This window comes from Pinus tabuliformis, chromosome J (assembly GCF_031772625.1).
Source record: "Pinus tabuliformis cultivar Carrire ecotype Pingquan chromosome J, CPIR1, whole genome shotgun sequence".
Taxonomy (NCBI): Eukaryota; Viridiplantae; Streptophyta; class Pinopsida; order Pinales; family Pinaceae; genus Pinus; species Pinus tabuliformis.
Window position 1 is genome coordinate 412,675,485 of NC_142295.1, and position 19,415 is coordinate 412,694,899.

Sequence of the window (19,415 nt, forward strand, 5' to 3'; positions counted from 1 at the left end):
CCTCCTTCATATTATTTTCATTAACTCTCCAAGAATGGTTTAGTTCTTGGGGTTGTGCAAGGATGAAAGAAATAATAGGTGATGGTTAAGCTCGCAACATTTGATGAACAACTATTGGGACATTGAATTTTAGATCTACCAATTATTACAATTTTCAACTTCATCCTAGATTTCTTTGTTTTATTTATTTGATGTTTTCTAAAACAATTGTCTCTTGGGATGTGAGTTTTATGGAATTAGTAACAAACTATGACATCTTTACATGGGATTTGTGATAGGGAAATAATAGTTGATTAGTATTTTCACTTGACCTTCTTGGCATCATTCACATCCATCTAGATAGCATGTTACCATGCTTGATTAAGAGGCCTTTTGGGATTAGGAGTCATGAAAAAGAATCTAGCTGGAATATAGATGAAAAATATCCCTTAATAAAAAATGAAAATGAAAAATAAAAATTCTCAAAGGATAGTGATTCATATACTGCTTCTAATATTTAGAATTCTTTTAAAACTTGTTGATGTTTTGAGTTGAATTATTGTTTTGGTTGGTAAGATTTGGAAGTTATTTCTCAATTGGGTCTACTTGGGTGGTTAAGAGGATAATTTGTTATCCTCTCCACCCAAATTCAAGTCTTGATTGTGAGATGGTTTCCACTTATGATTCTATCGGGGCTTAAAGGACACTAAAAATCTCACTCATGCTTGAGGGTGAGATGAGATGAGATGTTTGCAAACATCTTAAGCACAAGGGGCTAACTCAACTCGATGTTGCTAATGTTGTTGGGAATTTGGTTAGTTTTATAAGAACAAGTATTTGCTTTGAATCCTCCTAAGAAAGGTGCACTAGTATGCACTAATGATTTTAGTGAGTGTTCCATCCATAATGTGAGGTAGCATCCCTTGGGTTCTAATACAGGTTTTCCTTGAAAAAAGACCAAACAAAAAGGAGAAGTTATCTATGAAATGATTCCTAAGTTTGCTTGATAGTTAGAAAAGAAATATCACATATATGAAATGAAAAAGAAGTTTAGTTTATGTCTTTAGGAGTGAAAATAATTTTAGTGAAAGGAGAATGAACTTCTAGGGAATTTATGCATCTACAACTTTCTACCTTCATAATGAGGGTTCCATCCAATTCTTTCTCCTTTAACAATAATAATTTAAAAAACAAGAGAGAATCATTGAGAAATCTCTACATTTTTCAATTTTCCATAAGGAATGTCTACTAATTAAATAGGCATCAGATTAGAAATTACACTTATAATTATTATAGGTATTGCAGAAATTACACTCATAATTATTATACTCATGATATTTTTCTTTTAATAAAATATTATTTCAAAATTAATTAAATATTAAAAATCATTTATATTTTTTCTCAATTAACTTTCTAATTTTAAATTAAAAGAAATTAATAATAGTTCCAATTCCAAATAAATCCACCATAAGGAATTAGCAATTATTTGGAATTAGGAATTAGCCATTAGCAATTCCCAGGACAACTAAGGTAGATCAAAATATTCCAACTTAAGTGTATAGCCAGGTTTTAGTTTTGAAATGTGTCTCCTTTGTGGGCTTTTCACTTTCAATAGTCATCTTTATAAATTCTGATAACAAATAATAAGAGCATGCCAATAAAATAGAGAATTGAAGGAGTAAATAGTTGCTTAGTTTATGGTACATAAAAATCCTTCGTGGCCTTCTCACTTTCAATAGGCATCTTTATAAATTCTAATAACAAATAACAAGAGCATGCCAATAAAATAGAGAATTGAATGAGTAAATAGTTTCTTAGTTAATGGTACATAAAAATCATGTTTGGAGACAAATTTCTGAAAAAATGGAGAAATTGTATATTGAATGAGTAAATAGTTTCTTAGTTTATGGTACATAAAAATCATGTTTGGAGGCAAATTTCTGGAAAGAAAATGGAGAAATTGTAATATCTAATTTTCCTGGTCAATACTTCATCCATCTTTAGGGACAGTAAGCTTGAAAATTCAAGACTAATAGAGAGCAATATCAGTTAATTTAAAGAGAATTAGACTTAATTGATTTTGTTATCTCTTCACCATGGATTTTCAGGATAATTTGTTCACCTAAAACATAAAACATTGCAATTTCTACACGCAATTTTTTCCAGAAATTAAACTAGAACTGTGAAAATCTACATTTTAATATACATAAGTATTAATTTTTTCCAGAAATTTTGTCTCTAACATAAACTAGAACTGTGAAACTCTACATTTTAATATACATAAATATTAAAAACCAGTTTTACAAAATTGTTATTGACTCTAAAAAAAAATATTGACTAAATTTTTATCATATATAATATTCCTTAAAAAATTTACTATGTCATATGATATTAAACTATGTACATACAAATAATGTTTCATTAAATTTTTACAAATAAATTAAGAAAAATGTTATATATATAAATTTCTAAAAATTAAAAAATATTGATATAAATAATTATTTCAAATATAAAAATAAAAATATTTTATTCAATAAACATAAAATAAAAGTTTTGAAATTACAACCATTACAAAATCACATCACATTGTTGCCATGGTGTTTTATTCCCCTCTTATTTTATGTCCAACCCATAATTTCATTTGCTAATGCAGAAGATAGCCCTTCAAAAAGATCCCCATCATTAAAATTTAGATTAGTTAATACCAATTTAATAATATTATTTAAACCCATATCATAAAAAAATACATCTAAATTTTTTAAATTTTCTTCAAAGAGATGTACCTTTTCGAACTATCTCTATAAATAAAATGGAAATTCATAAATGTGCATGTGTTAATGTGTCGGACCAGCTGAGGCCGTGACAAACACGTTTCTGAAAAAATATGAAGAACGTGGACGGATTATGTTTGAAACATTTATGGAAGGATTTTGAAGAGACATGAAAAACGAGGACCAATTCTTATTGATTATGTTTGAAACATTTATGGAAGGATTTTGAAGAGACATGAAAAACGAGGACCAATTCTTATTGAGATATTTAAGTTTCATATTTGATTGATATTTTCATATTTTTTTTTGCAACTGCCACGTCATTATTTCGGAAAACCACCCAGACTCCATCAGACCGCTTTTGCGGAAGGAGTGGTATTCCTTCAATCGCCCCTATTCATTGTACTCTCTGCAAAACCATTTTTTTATCGGGACTTAACGCTTGTTCAGTTTGGGCAAGCGATATTCCTCTGATTGCGAGAATGACTGTCCGCCGTCGATCAAGTCAAAGTTGCGTACAGGTCTGCAGGGCATGGAGATTGCATGGAGTAAAAAAAATAAAATTGGTTTGACCGCCGCTTTTATCATTAAGGCATTTAATGAATTTATCATGGTTTTAGATAGTAGGTAAAAGTCTTTAAGTTTATTTTTTTTACGGCATGTAATATTGTAATGTTTTATTTTGGTAGTCGTTTTTTGTTAAAAAAAATTGTAATGCTTTTTGTTATCACATATGAAGAGTAATGTAAGGTGTGTAGTGTGAGAGGACATAGGCACAGCAGTGCGAAGATAAAAAAAAACTAGAACAGAGCAACTGAGGAATGTAGAAGTTTTTTCACACACCAGTGTGAATATGAAAAATGCAGCAGCATGAAGATTTAAAAAAACTAGAACAGGGCAATTGAGGAATGTAGAAGTTTTTTCACACACCAGTGTGAATATGAAAAATGCAGCAGCATGAAGATTTTAAAAAACTAGAACAAAGCAACTGGGGAATGTAGAAGTTTTTTCACACAGCTGTGTGAATATGAAAAATGCAGCAGCATGAAGATTTTTATTTATTGAAGAAACGAAATGTAATGGGCAGCAACACATGTAAAAGAAATTTTTCTTTACAGCAGTAAATGTAAGATTTTGTTTTTACAGTAGTGAATGTAAAAGAGATTTTTACACACCGCAGTGTAAAATCTCAAGAGGAGACAGTAATTTTTTTTGTTGAAATGTTCTTGGTGAATCCCTCTGAGAGAGGAAGAAATATGTAACAAGCAGTTTATTAATGAATAGAAAGTTTTATGTGTGTTGTTGAAACTCTGTTCTCTGGAGAAATTTTTTTTGCTTCCCTGTGTTAAGATCTTGGAGATAAACAGAGCATTGTCTCTGTGTTCAGTTAATTTGTTTTTGGAATTTTACCAAAAAAATTCCCAACAGTGGTATCAGAGCTTGTCCAGGATCTTTGAAGGTGTCAAAGAAGCTGAAGGAAGATTTCTTGCTGCAACAGCTTCTCTAGCAGAGTGAAGACTCATTCAAGGTATTTCTCAAGTTTTTTTTGTGTGTCGCTGTTGAGAACAGTCAGTGATTTTTAAATACACAGTGATAGTTTAGAGTGCAAGAATGGTTGGCTCCAGCACCAGCACTAGCATGGGTATTTTTAATACTCAGCTCCCACAATTTAATCGGAAAAACTATGACTATTGGGCAATAACCATGAGAGCCATGTTTGTCTCACAGGATTTATGGGAACTTGTTGAATATGGGTTTGAAGAACCAGGAGATGAAGATGAGTTTAATAGATTAACTCAAGCAGGGAAAGATCTATTGAAGAGCAATAAGAAGAAGGATTCCAAAGCCCTCGTATTTTTGTATCAAGCAGTGCATGAGAGTTTGTTTCCAAGGATAGCAGCAGCCAAGACATCCAAAGAAGCATGGCAAACTCTCAAGACAGCCTATCAAGGCATGGAGAAAGTGAAGACAACAAAACTACAGTTGCTGAGGAGAGATTTTGAGAACCTGTGCATGAAAGAGTCAAATAATATTGACTCATTCTTCACACATGTGATTGGTCTGGTCACACAAATAAGATCTCATGGAAAAACTCTTGAAGAAAGGAAGATTGTGAAGAAACTATTGAGGATTCTACCCTCAAAGTTTGATGTGATTGTCACCAACATAGAAGAGACAAAGGATCTCTCAAACTTTTCAGTTGATGAACTTCATGACCCTAGAGCAAGCCTTCAAGACCCAGATGTCCTTTGGAAGAGGAAGAGGTCAAGGCAGAGGAAACTAGAGAAGAAGAGGCAGAAGCCAAAATAGAGGTGGAAGAAACAGTGCAGCAAATGCTCAAGGAAGAGGCAACAATCCAAATCAGAACCAAGGCCAAGGCAGCAGTCAACAAAGTGGACAACATCATGCTCAAGGACAAAGGTATGAAAAATCCAATGTTCAATGTTATTATTGTAAAAAATATGGGCATTATGCCAATGAATGTAGGAAGAAGCAACATGATATGAGTAGTAGATCTAGTGCAAATATCACTAGAGAAAATATCAACCAAGATAATGTGTTGTTAGCTTGTAATATGGCTGAAACAAACAGTGATGATATATGGTTTCTAGACTCCGGTTGCAGCAACCATATGACAGGAAACATAGCCTTGTTTACAAATTTAGATCAGAGTGTGAAGTCACAAGTCACACTTGGGACTGATAGTAAAATTTTTGTTATGGGAAAAAGAGAAGTAAAAATATTTACAAAGAAAGGTGAAAAGAAAACCATAGCATATGTCTATTATGTTCCTGGAATGAAGTGTAACCTCTTAAGTATTGGACAACTTGTTCAAAAGGGGTACAATGTTTTCTTTGAGAATGATGTATGCACCATCATGGATAGAAAACCCAGCAAACGATGTATTGCTGAAGTGAAGATGACAAGGAACAAGATGTTCCCTCTCAGAATAAGGGCAGATTTGAAAAATAAAGAAGTAATTGCAGCAGTTACTCAAGAGGCTTTCCAAAGCAAACCAAAGGATGAAAATTGGTTGTGGCACTTGAGATTTTGACATCTCGACTTTGGAGGTTTTAACTTGTTGAGTAGAAAAGGAATGGTAAGAGGATTACCATTGATAGAGAAACCAGACAGCCTTTGTGAAATTTGTATCTTGGGGAAACAACACAGAGAAAGTTTTCCATCAGGTAAAAGCATAAGGGCAAAAGCACCCTTAGAGATTGTCCACTCAGACTTATGTGGACCAATGCAAACTCCATCATTAGTAGGCAGTCAATATTTTCTAACATTCATTGATGATTTCACCAGAAAGACTTGGGTTTATTTCCTTAAGAACAAAAGTGAAGTGTTTGAAAGATTTAGCAATTTCAAAGCACTTGTGGAAAACCAAAGCGGACTGCATATCAAAGTCTTAAGAACTGATAGAGGAGGTGAGTATATCTCCAAAGAATTTCTACGTTTTTGTAAAGAAAATGGAATTCACAAGCAATTTACAGCTAGGTACACCCCGCAGCAAAATGGAATTGTTGAAAGGAAGAACAGGACCATCATGGATATGGCGAGGAGAATGTTAAAGGAAAAGAATTTTCCAAATGATTATTGGGCTGAAGCTATACACTGTGCAGTATATATATTGAATAGGTGTCCTACAAAAGCAGTGATGAACAAAGCGCCAGAAGAAGCATGGAGTGGGAGAAAGCAAGGAGTCACCCACATGAAAGTTTTTGGATGTGTGGCTTATGCTCACATTCCAGATCAGCTAAAGAAGAAGTTGGACAGCAAAGGGGATAAATGTATTTTCTTTGGATACAGTGAGGAATCCAAAGCTTACAGGTTGTATATTCCATATACCAAGAAGTTTTTTGTGAGTAGAGATATTCAGTTCATTGAGGAGGAAGCTTGGGATGGAAGCATAGAGAAAACAGTGAATGTTAAAAACTGTTTGTCTCATGATGAAGATGATGAGGAGATGGCTGAAATACGCCCCCAAACAGCAGCACCAACACAAGGACAGCAAGGGACACCCTTGAGGAGAAATGAAAGTGCTTCTCCAAGCACACCAATAGGAGGAAATTCAAGTGCGTCTTCAAGCACTTGTACACCAAATGGAAGAGGTAAGAAATTCAGAAATTTAAGTGACATTTATGATGAAGGAATGAATTCCTTGTTTGCTTTGTATTGTCATGTTGATGACCCTATTCATTTCGAAGATGAAATTTAGGATAAGAAATGGATAGAAGCTATGGATGAGGAGATTAATGCCATAGAAAGAAACAAGACATGAGATTTGGTTGAACTACCAAAAAGAAAAGAAGTCATTGGAGTCAAATGGGTTTACAAGACCAAAAGTAATGCTGAAGGCAAAATAGAAAGACACAAGGCAAGATTGGTTGTCAAAGGATATAAGCAGCAGTATGGGAGAGACTATGGGGAAACTTTCGCACCAGTTGCAAGAATGGAAACAGTGAGAGCAGTGTTGTCCATAGCAGCACAAAACAAGTGGAAAGTTTACCAAATGGACGTGAAGTCAGCATTCCTAAATGGAGTGTTAAAGGAATAGGTTTATGTTGAACAACCTCTAGGCTATGGAAAGAAAGGCCAAGAGCACAAAGTGTGCAAATTGAAGAAAGCTCTTTATGGGCTGAAGCAAGCACTAAGAGCATGGTACAGTAGGATAGATTCCTATCTACTGGAGAATGGATTTGAAAAGTGTGAGAGAGAACCCACCCTCTACATCAAAGAAAAGGATGGTAAAATTCTAATTGTTGTGTTGTATGTTGATGATGTTATTTTTACAGGTAATGATGACTACCTCATTGAAAATTTCAAAGCAGTCATGAAAGAGAAATTTGAGATGACTGACATGGGTTTGCTGAGATACTTCTTAGGAATAGAAGTAGATCAAAATGAAAATGGAATTTTTATTTCACAAACAAAATATGTCAATGAAGTATTGAAAATATTTAACATGCAGGACAGCAAGGTAGCAATCACTCCCACAGTGATGGGATTCAAACTCAGCAGAAAGGACAGCAACAAGGATTTTGATCCTAGTTTGTACAAGAGTATAGTTGGCAGCCTTATGTATTTGATTGCAACTAGGCCAGATTTAATGTTTGTTGTTAGTTTAATTTCCAGATTCATGGAGAGGCCAAAAGAAGCACATTGGCAGGCAGCAAAAAGGATTCTGAGGTATGTTAAAGGTACAAAAAGGTATGGCATTTTATATACTGTCTCAGAATGTTTAGATTTAGTTGGATACACTGATAGTGATTGGGCTGGAAGTGTAGATGATCGGAAAAGCACATCCGGTTATGTTTTTCATATGGGTTCAGGAGCCATTTCATGGGCTTCTAAGAAACAGCCTATTGTAGCATTGTCTATAGCAAAGACTGAATATGTGGCAGCTACAGTAGTAGCATGTCAAGCAATTTGGATGAGAAGAATGTTAAGGAGCTTAGGCCAAGAGCAGGCAAAAGGAATGGTGATTTTTTGTGACAATAGCTCAGCTATTGCATTATCCAAGAATTCGGTGTTTCATAAGAGAACGAAACACATCGACACAAGGTTTCATTACATCAGAGAATTGGTAAGCAGTGGAGAAATTGCCTTAGAACATTGCAGAACTCAAGAGCAGGTTGCAGACATTCTGACAAAGCCATTGGACTAGAAAAGCTTTGAATTTTTGAGGAAATGTTTGGGTATCACTGATAACCCAGCAGTTGAAATTAAAGGAGAGCGTTGAAAATGTAATTTGCAGCTGCCGCGTCATTATTCCGGAAAACCACCCAGACTCCATCGGACCGCTTTTGCGGAAGGAGTGGTATTCCTTCATTCGCCCTCGATGCAATAAAAATCTGCCACGCGTCCATTGTACTCTTTGCAAAATCACTTTTTATCGGGATGTAACCCTCGTTCAGTTTGGGTAAGCAATATTCGTCCGATTGCGAGGATGACTGTCCGCTGTCGATCAAGTCAAAGCTGCGTACAGGTCTACAGGGCATGGAGATGAGTGGAGTAAAAAAACAATTTTGGTTTGACCGCCACTTTTATCATTAAGGCATTTAATGAATTTATCATGGTCGTAGATAGTAGGTAAAAGTCTTTAAGTTTATTTTTTTACGGCATGTAATATTGTAATGTTTTATTTTGGTAGTTGTTTTTTGTTAAAAAAAAATTGTAATGCTTTTTGTTATCACATATGAAGAGTAATGTAAGGTGTGTAGCATGAGAGAGGACATGATGAAAAAAACTAGAACAGAGCAGCTCGGGAATGTAGAAGTTTTTCACACAGTAGTGAATATGAAAAATGCAGCAGCATGAAGATTTTTTTTATTGAAGAAAAGAAATGTAATGGGCAGCAACACATGTAAAAGAAATTTTTCTTTATAGCAGTAAATGTAAGATTTTGTTTTTACAGCAGTGAATGTAAAAGAGATTTTTACACACAGCAGTGTAAAATCTCAGGAGGAGACAGAGTAATTTTTTTTGTTGAAATGTTCTTGGTGAATCCCTCTGAGAGAGAGGAAGAAATATGTAACAGGCAGTTTATTAATGAATAGAAAGTTTTATGTGTGTTGTTGAAACTCTGTTATCCGGAGAAATTTTTTTTGCTTCCCTCTATTAAGATCCTGGAGATAAACAGAGCATTGTGTTCAGTTAATTTGTTTTTGGAATTTTAGCAGAAAAATTCCCAACAATTTAAACCCATATAATAAAAAAATACATCTAAATTTTTGAAATTTTCTCCAAAGAGATGTACCTTTTCGAACTATCTCTGTAAATAAAATGGAAATTCATAAATGTGCATGTGTTTATGTGTCGGACTTGCTGAGGCCGTGACAAACACGTTTTTGAAAAAATATGAAGAATGTGGACGGATTATGTTTGAAACATTTATGGAAGGATTTTGAAGAGACATGAAAAACGAGGACCAATTCTTATTGAGATATTTAAGTTTCATATTTGATTGATATTTTCATATTTTTAGTCCCTGCCATCTGGCAATGGCCAAGGACTATAGGAATCAGTTTGTTTGGAGTTAGCATTAATTAACCTGCTTGTTAGCTGCTTCTTAATGGCGGTTGAGAGTGTATATTGAAAGTTTTTTTGCACATTCTAATTCACCGTGTTATTTGGCCTCTTCCCGAGGCGGGGAGGCCAAACTATATACTATATTCATTATGTTCATCGGTTTCATTTACATTTTCTTTGCATTTTGAAAGTTTAACAAACTAATGTTAGTATTAGTTCGAAGCATTAAATGCTATGGGAGGTACCGAATGCAACCGAATACAATATCAAAGTTGGTTGATTTGCTTCATGACACTGCCATCTGTTTACATGACACTGCCATCTGGTACTTTGTCACTGCCATCTGGTTATTTTGTAACACCTCGGTGGCTATCTACTATGCAGACTCGTAGATGCCGAGACAGAAAAGGAAGAACCTATCTCTATGCAGACTATGCGAGATCTACTATGCAGACTCAAAGCAGATGCCGAGACAGAGACAAAGATACTGGTTGATGAAGGTGTGAGACAGAGATACTGGTTGATGATGGTTGATGAAGGTGTGAGCACCCAGTGCGCTTTGGTGGAGGAAACCAGGAGGATCGAGACAGCCCAAGAACCAAAAGACGGGGAAGCGGGTGAAATTGTGTCCATCACCTTCAAAGACAAGGCGGCAGAGGCAGAGGCAGAGGCGGCAGAGGCAACAATAATTTGCCGGCCGAACGCAAGAAGGAGCCTTTGGTCCTAGAGGATCCTCCAAGTTGGTGTTGTCTATATCGCGGCTCGACAGTTGTGGCAGATGAAAATGATGAAAGAATCGGAAATGAAAACCGATGTCAGTGTACCTGAAATTCGAAGAGGAGATATCAAAATCTTCATTACTGTTTTCGTTGTCTTCTTCCCACTTTTCTTCAATGAAGCCATTTCCCAGTCGATGGCGCAGGGACTCGACTACTCCAGCACCCCATTGCAGTTTGGAATGTTGAGAGACATGAAGCTTCGCCAACGAGCTCAAATGCTGAACATTGGGCGGCATCTGTAAATTGGAACATCCAGACAAGTGAAGCTCCTCCAACGAGCTCAAATGCCGAAAATTGGGCAGCATCTGTAAATTGGAACACCCAGACAAGTAAAGATATCTGAGTCTCGTTAAGTTCCCAACTGAGTCTGGGAGCCCCTGCAGGCTGGATAACTCATGCAAGTCGACGACTCAACCTAATCCCCTCTCCCTGCTGAGGTTTAGTTCTAGGCCTTTGGTAAACAGATCGTATATCTACTGTCTGTTGCATATGATCCTCAACAGGCTTCATCATAACCAAAGCTAATTCTTTTCTCTATTGTACCCTCATCGACATCTCCTTACGCTGATTCAATAGCAGCTGGGTCGTGAACAAGAACAAGAGCTGAAACACGTTCAAGCTTTTTAACACCGAACATGGAGCACCACGCATGTGTTACATGTGGATCAAGCATGGCACATGCATTGAAAGTGTCAATTTAAAGGAAACGTGTATTAATCACTGATGTTTTGTTTTTCTCATTGCCAGCAAATTCAATTGTTATAACAGATGTACCTTATGTAGCCCATGAAATATCATTTGCGATGGAGTAATGATAACATTGTATTGAAGTGAGCATGGTAAAAAACTAGGAAAGAAACCTACATGCAGTTGGGCTGAACCAAGTTTCCTGGGCCGTCGTGGTATTTCCCGGTGGCGGTTACCTGACTTAACCCTGACCATCCACGACAAGGAAGCGATATTGATGAACGCTCCTCAACAACCAGAGGGAAGCAATTACTAGCATTGATTCCCAACCTTTGCTCCTTATTTCGTACCTCGCTTTTCTGTCTCAGTTACCGATGCCTTATCTGTTACCGGTGCTCGTTCTTAATCGGTGTGATATCGAGCAGTAGGGCTTCAAACTAAGGTAAGGTATCAATAATGTATATCCTGAATTTGAAACTCTTGTACTATTACTGCTGGAAGCAGGGGTGATTTCAGCTTCCATACGTCGTGTGATGATGCCATGGGATGTTACAAACACTGGAATGTACTATTTTGATCTTTGAAATAAGGAATTTATCTTGAAAATGAAGATACGAAGAGGATTTTGGGCAGAAATAATGAATGGGAGCGATTCTCGGGAGGCCATTCTGTAAGCAGTGGTACGATAAATTTATTTGACAGCTCAATGGAATCGCGCTGACAAATTCAGAAAACGGTGGCAGTGAGGAAAACAGACACAGTTTTTTCATTTTCAAGCCACTCAAGGTAAAGCTCAATGAACATTCATTGCAGAATTAAACGCTGGCTTTCTGAACTGAGTTACATATGTTAGCTTGATGCAACATTTAAGTGGCGTTGTTACGGATTGCATGCTATGTAATGGTGATAGAGGATAGAGTGGCAAGGCATGTGGCTCTCATGCGAAGGCCCACATAGTCCACTAACTTTTTTTATTTTTCTTTTTTTTTATTTCATGCCCGTAAATCTAACGTCTGCCCGTAAAAAAATCTAACGTCTGCCCGTAAAAAACGTGTAAGAAACGGAAACCAGACGGAAACGCCGTTTTTTACGGTTATTTTAGCTAACGGGTGCATATGTTTTATGGGAAATCTTTTACTGGTGATAGTTCGCTCTTTTGCATGTCATTCTCAGCCCTGTATTTTCACTCTTTATTGTAGATTTCACTCATGTATTCATTCAATAACCTAGAGGCTTATGCCAAGTATATAGAAAGTTGATCATTTCTGTACTATTGTTCATTTTTTAGTTGATTTGTTTTCTTTTAACATATATATTGTTAAAATTCATAGTTTAAACACTATATGTGGCTCAATAAATTCACATTTAATTGCAAATTCTATTTATTGTTTATATATATATATATATATATATATCTAATCATTTGGAAATTTTTTTAAGGAAACAATAATTAGCTGAATGCGCAAAATGCATAAAAATGTATACACTTAATTGATTAGGAGGCATAAGAATGTATATATTTAATAGTCAATTTGCTAACCATCAGTTTCTTATTTAAATTATTTAGGTTTTTAATAAAATTTGGGCTGGAAATTTAGTTGAAACTATATTGAAAATTGAAACTAACATTGTATTTTTATTTTTATTTTCATTTTCTCTCTCCTCTTTTCTTGAGTGCGAAACCTCCAAACTCCGTTTCTCGTACCGTTTTCGTTTCCCGTTTCTCGTTTCTGTTAACATAGCTTTCTATTTGATCGCACCATTTGCTTGTGATCTACTTTTGACAAGAAGTTTCCAGTGGTTTGTTGCATTTTTGGCATACCTTAGAACATAAAGTTTTGGATGTTTCTGTTGTAGAATGGCTGACAGCTTTAGAGTAAGCAGGTCTATACGAGTGTAGAAATGATAGCTTTTGTGTAGGCCTTACAATTTGAAACGTTGTTTTCTTATGATCTAGTCGGGTTCCAAAAGCATTCCTGAATTTTCTAACTTAAGTAATCTTGTAGCCTCTCTCAGTGCTTATGTGTACCGTATTTTGAAATTTCTCTGTCAATTTTAAGCATTGTGCACTGTCAAAGGGCTTGGTCGAGGACTGTAGATTTGATTCTCTTTCAGTTAGTATACGCTTGAAATTTTAGTTTCCTCTTGTCATGTGCCTTGTCTTTGCGTACTTGACTTCTCCAGGATACTAATATGCAAATCTTTATCTCCAGGTCGTTCGAATCGCTAAAATGGCTGAATGAATGATTATATCTTGCAGTCTGAAATCATTCTATGACAATGATTTTGATTTTGAGCTGGCAAAGTTGAGGAATCAAATCTAAGGTCTGCACTCTATGGGAGAGTGGAAATTTTAATTCGACTGTCCACTTTCTATTTGATCGCACCATTTGCTTGTGATCTACTTTTGACAGGAAGTTTTCCAGTAGTTTGTTGCATTTTTGGCATACCTTAGAACGTAAAGTTTTGGATGTTTCTGTTGTAGAATGGCTGACAGCTTTAGAGTAAGCAGGTCTATACGAGTGTAGAAATGACAGCTTTTGTGTAGGCCTTACAATTTGAAACGTTGTTTTCTTATGATCTAGTCGGGTTCCAAAAGCATTCCTGAATTTTCTAACTTAAGTAATCTTGTAGCCTCTCTCAGTGCTTATGTGTACCGTATTTTGAAATTTCTCTGTCAATTTTAAGCATTGTGCACTGTCAAAGGGCTTGGTCGAGGACTGTAGATTTGATTCTCTTTCAGTTAGTATACACTTGAAATTTTAGTTTCCTCTTGTCATGTGCCTTGTCTTTGCGTACTTGAAGATTTCATTTGTGTGTACAGTCTTATCTTCCAATATGGTATCCATGTAATTTAACTTCAGCCATTACTAACTGCTTGCTTCTCAATATTGCCTGGCATCTCTATGAGCATGGAAGGCTACTAGAATTGATGGATCCTGACATAGAATCAACATGCTCAAAAGAAGTCCTCAGTGTGATTGAAGTAGCCTTTCTTTGCACTCAAGCCGTGCCTACAATGCGTCCATCGATGTCACTAGTGGGGGCAATGCTGACTAGAGATGTAGAGGTCATCCCAGCTACTTCTCGCCCGGGTTACATTAAGGATTTGCAATATAATAATTTCGTTGCAGGAGCTACCAGCACTGACAATACACCTGTGGTAATGTTCTTGTTCTTGTAATAATTAGGCTCTCTTGTAAAGATGTTTTACTGGCAATAACTTTGTTTGCACTATCAAAAGACAAAGGAGGTGAATGGTAGCAATCCCTTTATTGTTGCATTGTTGAGATATCATGCTGTGAGGGTCATGTTCCTGATCCTGTGGATCCTCAGCCTAATCCTCCAGCATCCCTTGATTTTCCTGAACCTGTCGATGATCAACCTAATTCTGCAATTACACATTCTATTTCTCCTAAGTCTACTGATCGCCATCAGAAAATTTACAAAGAAACAAGCCTTCCAGCTCCAGTGCCTACTAAGAATTTACCTTCCTTACAAAGGAGATCAAGGAGAAGTATGACTTCTGTCAATAAACTGCATTTTGATTTTGCATCTTTTGTTTGAGTATTTTTCACGTTCCTCCATTGCTTAGATTCAGGTGTTGAAAGATCTTTGAGTTCCCTTGAATCGCAAAACCAGTAGGATTTACATGGATTTGTCTATTCTTTTCATGTCCAGTTCTGATATGAAACTCTGTAACGGATAAGCTTTATTGGCAATGAGAATGTAACCGAATGCACAAAACTGATTGCTGAAGTTATCAATTCTTATCTCCCTCTAATTCATCTTGTTCATGCCATTGCAGTATATACTGAATCCTCGGAAGGTCCTGACAGGATCCAATATATGGGTATTGATCTCTTTTAGCCATTTCTAATCTTTTTCTGCACATGTACAGACACATACCTTAAAGTCTGGTCGTGTAATAGTTCAAGAAATGACTGTACACCAATAGGTTATTTTGAATCCTTTGATCTGTGAATTGATCAAATGTAAAAAGTGCGTAGTCTTTTTCACGTCAGTTTCTCTTGCATAAACACATATGCGAGCTACCAGCACTGGCAGTACACCTGTGGTAGTAACAACACATATGAATAACAGCACAGAGAGTTCACCAAGTTTAAATCGTGACAGATTCACATTGTTTTCAGCAGAGACAGAACGTAACTACAACAAAGATGGATTGTGCAATAATAGTCGAGCGTCAGGGAAATGCATAAGCTCTGTGTTTTACAAATGCGAGCTACCAGCACTGGCAGTACACCTGTGGTAGTAACAACACATATGAATAACAGCACAGAGAGTTCACCAAGTTTAAATCGTGACAGATTCGCATTGTTTTCAGCAGAGACAGAACGTAACTACAACAAAGATGGATTGTGCAATAATAGTCGAGCGTCCATATGACCCTCACTGGAGGCAAATGCATAAGCTCTGTGTTTTACAAATGCTGAGCTCCAAAAGAGCAATAGAGCAAGCAACATGAACATATATATGAGCTATAAATTCCTCCTGCCAAGTCTATTAAGAAACTGCTAATCGTCTTGCTAGGTCTAGTTCTAATATTTTTCGTCTAACCCTAGGCAGGGACTAGTTGCCTTGCAACTCATCTTGTTTTTAATATATACTGACTTGTGAATATTGCAAATTATTCAATGTTTTTAATATATACTGACTTGTGAATATTGCAAATTATTCAATGTTTTGGCTATTCTTTGGTTATCCCACTATCGTGTATCACCAGATATCCACTGTCATACCTACACTAGTTTTTCCTATCTCGTCCTATAGTGAAGTGAATCACAAATGCATTTAAATATTAAATACATCTGCACAGCTAAAAATGGCCAAACTGATTAGATTCTCTCAAATCTATAATTCGGCACATGTATAGCTTTCTGGACATATTACTGCACATCTCCACTTTAAAAAAACTCACATTTTGAATCGTCATTTTTTAGATTCTGGGTTTGCTTTAAATTGTGGAGGCCCACAAAAGATTGTTGCTCCAGGAGATGTTTTTGAGCAGGAGAACGAAACACTTAATTCTGCCTCATTTTATGTCGACAAAACACAGAAGTGGGGAGTCAGCAATGCTGGATATTTTTTGGACTCCACTAATACAATTTATTCTAGCAATTCAACTTATATAGCAACTAGTCAGTCTCAAGTCACAAAGGTATTGGAATCATCACTGTATCAGACAGCACGCTTATCTCCCAGCTCACTTCGATATTATGGTTTAGGACTTGAGAATGGACAATATACAGTAAAATTACTGTTTGCAGAGATACAGTTCTTAGATACATCAATCTGGCAAACTACTGGAAGACGCGTTTTTGACGTTTATATTCAGGTACAATGATATTGCTGTTTCTTTCGAAACATCAAATATTTTTTGTGCACCTCCTCTGATTATTTCTGTGTGCATCTTTTTATTCTTTTGCATAGAATAGTTGCAACTATATGATCTTTGTCTTTAGCAAATGATCTAGATTGTATTTATCAATAAATATACTATTCCTAAGGTGAAAATGCCTGCAAGCATATTTGCATTTTTTATTTGTTCTACGTGAATGATGTCTATATATGCCATAACTAAATGTTATAAATTTATGTATGTTGATGTTGTAGGGGCAGAAAGTATTAAGCAAATAATCGGCTCTTGGTCTATGAGTATTTGGAAAACAACAGTCTTGCAAAAGCTTTATTCGGTAATTATGTATACAGATATATATAACTGTAATAGTAAATTCTGAATTGAAAATTTCCCTTCTATTCATTCAAGACATATCAACAAATACGCTGGTATCATGTATGTTGCAGGTAATAAGAAGTCTCTAGATTGGCCTACTCGATATAATATATGTATTGGCACTGCACGTGGACTCGCTTACCTTCATGAGGAGTCCAGTGCTCGGATAATTCATCGAGATATAAAAGGCAGTAGTATTGGTTTCCTTACGAAATATATAATATTTTTACATCTAGAGAAAACATAACGCTCTATAAGGCAGGGGAGATTTTCAATTTTGTGTGCATCTGTAAACTAAAAACCCAAAATGACATACTTCACCTATTTTTATACCTCATACATCTTGACAGCGACAATAAATAAATTAACATAAACTTAGATGTATCAAATGCAGAAGCGAAAAATATATCAAAACCTGTGGCATTCTGTCAACCATAATTTGAAATTAAAATATATTTGTTTTAATATTCACTATATTTGTGATCTCTTCTGAAATTATGAAGCATGCTTATATGAAATATGTCAATATGTGAACACTAAATGATTTCTGATGGTCATAAAATGCCTGTCTTTTGCATTTTTTTAATGGTTTGAAATCACATTTTGGTGTGCTGTTTAAATACAACGGCCAATAATTTTTGTTATACAGATCCAAAATTACTTCCGATGAGTGCAAAGTTATACTCGAAAGTGTCATATATTTTCTGGCTCATAGGAAAATGATAGAGTATGAATCTATCTGTAATTTAACCCATGTTAAAGTAATCTAATTCGACTCATTCTACCATAATGTTTGAAGTGGATATTTGTCTCCGGAATATGCCATGCGGGGTCATCTCACAGAAAAGGCAGATGTATTCAGCTTTGGGATTGTTGCTTTGGAACTTGTGAGCGGTAGGAGCAACACAGACACTAGCTTGCCACAAAAGATGGCTTATCTTCTGGATTGGGTGTGTACAGTCCCATCTTCCAATGTGTTATCCAAGTAATTTAACTTTAGCCATTACTAACTTCTTGCTTCTCAATATTACATGGCATTGCAGACCTGGCATCTCTATGAGGATGGAAGGCTACTAGAATTGATGGATCCTGACATAGAATCAACATGCTCAACAGAAGAAGTCCTCAGAGTGATTGAAGTAGCCCTTCTTTGTACTCAAGCCGTGCCTACAATGCGTCCATCGATGTCACGAGTGGTGGCAATGCTGACTAGAGATGTAGAGGTCATTCCATCTCCTTCTCGCCCGGGTTACATTAAGGATTTGCAATATAATAATGCCATTGCAGGAAGTACTGGCACTGGCAGTACACCTGTCGTAGCAACAATACCATTCTACAACAGCGTAGAAAGTTCACCAATTTTGAGCCATGACAGCTTGGCATTGTCTACAGCAGAGGGAGAATGTAACTCCATCAAAGATTGATAGTGATAGAAAAGAAGGCCGATGAGAGCTAACTTGAGCATTAATATTATGAAACGTCAGACTGTTTGCTGGGAATTCTCTTTCTAGCTTTAAAGCTCATGGTATTTCATTCTGTAATTAGTTTAAGCTTCCATTTGCTACACAGTTGTTAGGTTATCGTCTATTAGGTGAGTTTGTGTTATATGATATGAGACTTCCGTACATATATTACAGCCAAAAACCATCCTTTCCCTAGGACATGTATATCTGAACGAGGGCCCTCCGTTCAAAGATTTGGTCATGTTTGCCTTCATCTATATTTTTCAATACTTAAACTTGTATATGCAGAAATGAGACATCAATTCTGCATGAAAAGATTATAATATGTCACTTTAAAAAGATTTTGATGTTCGTTTTCCGTTGGAATACTAAAACCCGCACTTTTGGCAACCAAGAAAGGGACGTGAATCAAGCATCTTCTGGACTGGGTGTGTACAGTCTTATCTTCCAATATGGTATCCATGTAATTTAACTTTAGCCATTATTAACTGCTTGCTTCTCAATATTGCATGGCATTGCAGACCTGGCATCTCTATGAGCATGGAAGGCTACTAGAATTGATGGATCCTGACATAGAATCAACATGCTCAAAGGAAGAAGTCCTCAGTGTGATTGAAGTAGCCCTTCTTTGCACTCAAGCCGTGCCTACAATGCGTCCATCGATGTCACCAGTGGGGGCAATGCTAGAGATGTAGAGGTCATCCCAGCTACTTCCCGCCCGGGTTACATTTAGGATTTGCAATATAATAATTTCATTGCAGGAGCTACCAGCACTGACAGTACACCTGTGGTACAGTGGTAGTAACAACACATATGCGAGCTACCAGCACTGGCAGTACACCTGTGGTAGTAACAACACATATGAATAACAGCACAGAGAGTTCACCAAGTTTAAATCGTGACAGATTGGCATTGTCTTCAGCAGAGACAGAACGTAACTACA

The 19,415-nt window shown here is 36.2% G+C and overlaps 1 protein-coding gene across 1 annotated transcript; it reads left to right on the plus strand.

Moving 5' to 3' along the window:
- Positions 1-17,282: 17,282 nt before the first annotated feature.
- LOC149227587 (putative LRR receptor-like serine/threonine-protein kinase At1g56140) lies at positions 17,283-18,813 on the plus strand. The gene is made up of 2 exons (XM_089375533.1): positions 17,283-17,959; positions 18,053-18,813. The coding sequence occupies exons 1-2, from the start codon at positions 17,834-17,836 to the stop codon at positions 18,431-18,433; spliced, it is 507 nt and encodes a 168-aa protein (XP_089231659.1). The 5' UTR covers positions 17,283-17,833; the 3' UTR covers positions 18,434-18,813.
- Positions 18,814-19,415: the final 602 nt, after the last annotated feature.

Coding starts and splice junctions, on each gene's coding strand:
- LOC149227587 (XM_089375533.1), top strand. CDS start 17,834: ATGCGGGGTCATCTCACAGAAAAGGCAGATGTATTCAGCTTTGGGATT. Junction 17,960..18,052: donor TGGCTTATCTTCTGGATTGG/GTGTGTACAGTC, acceptor ATGGCATTGCAG/ACCTGGCATCTCTATGAGGA.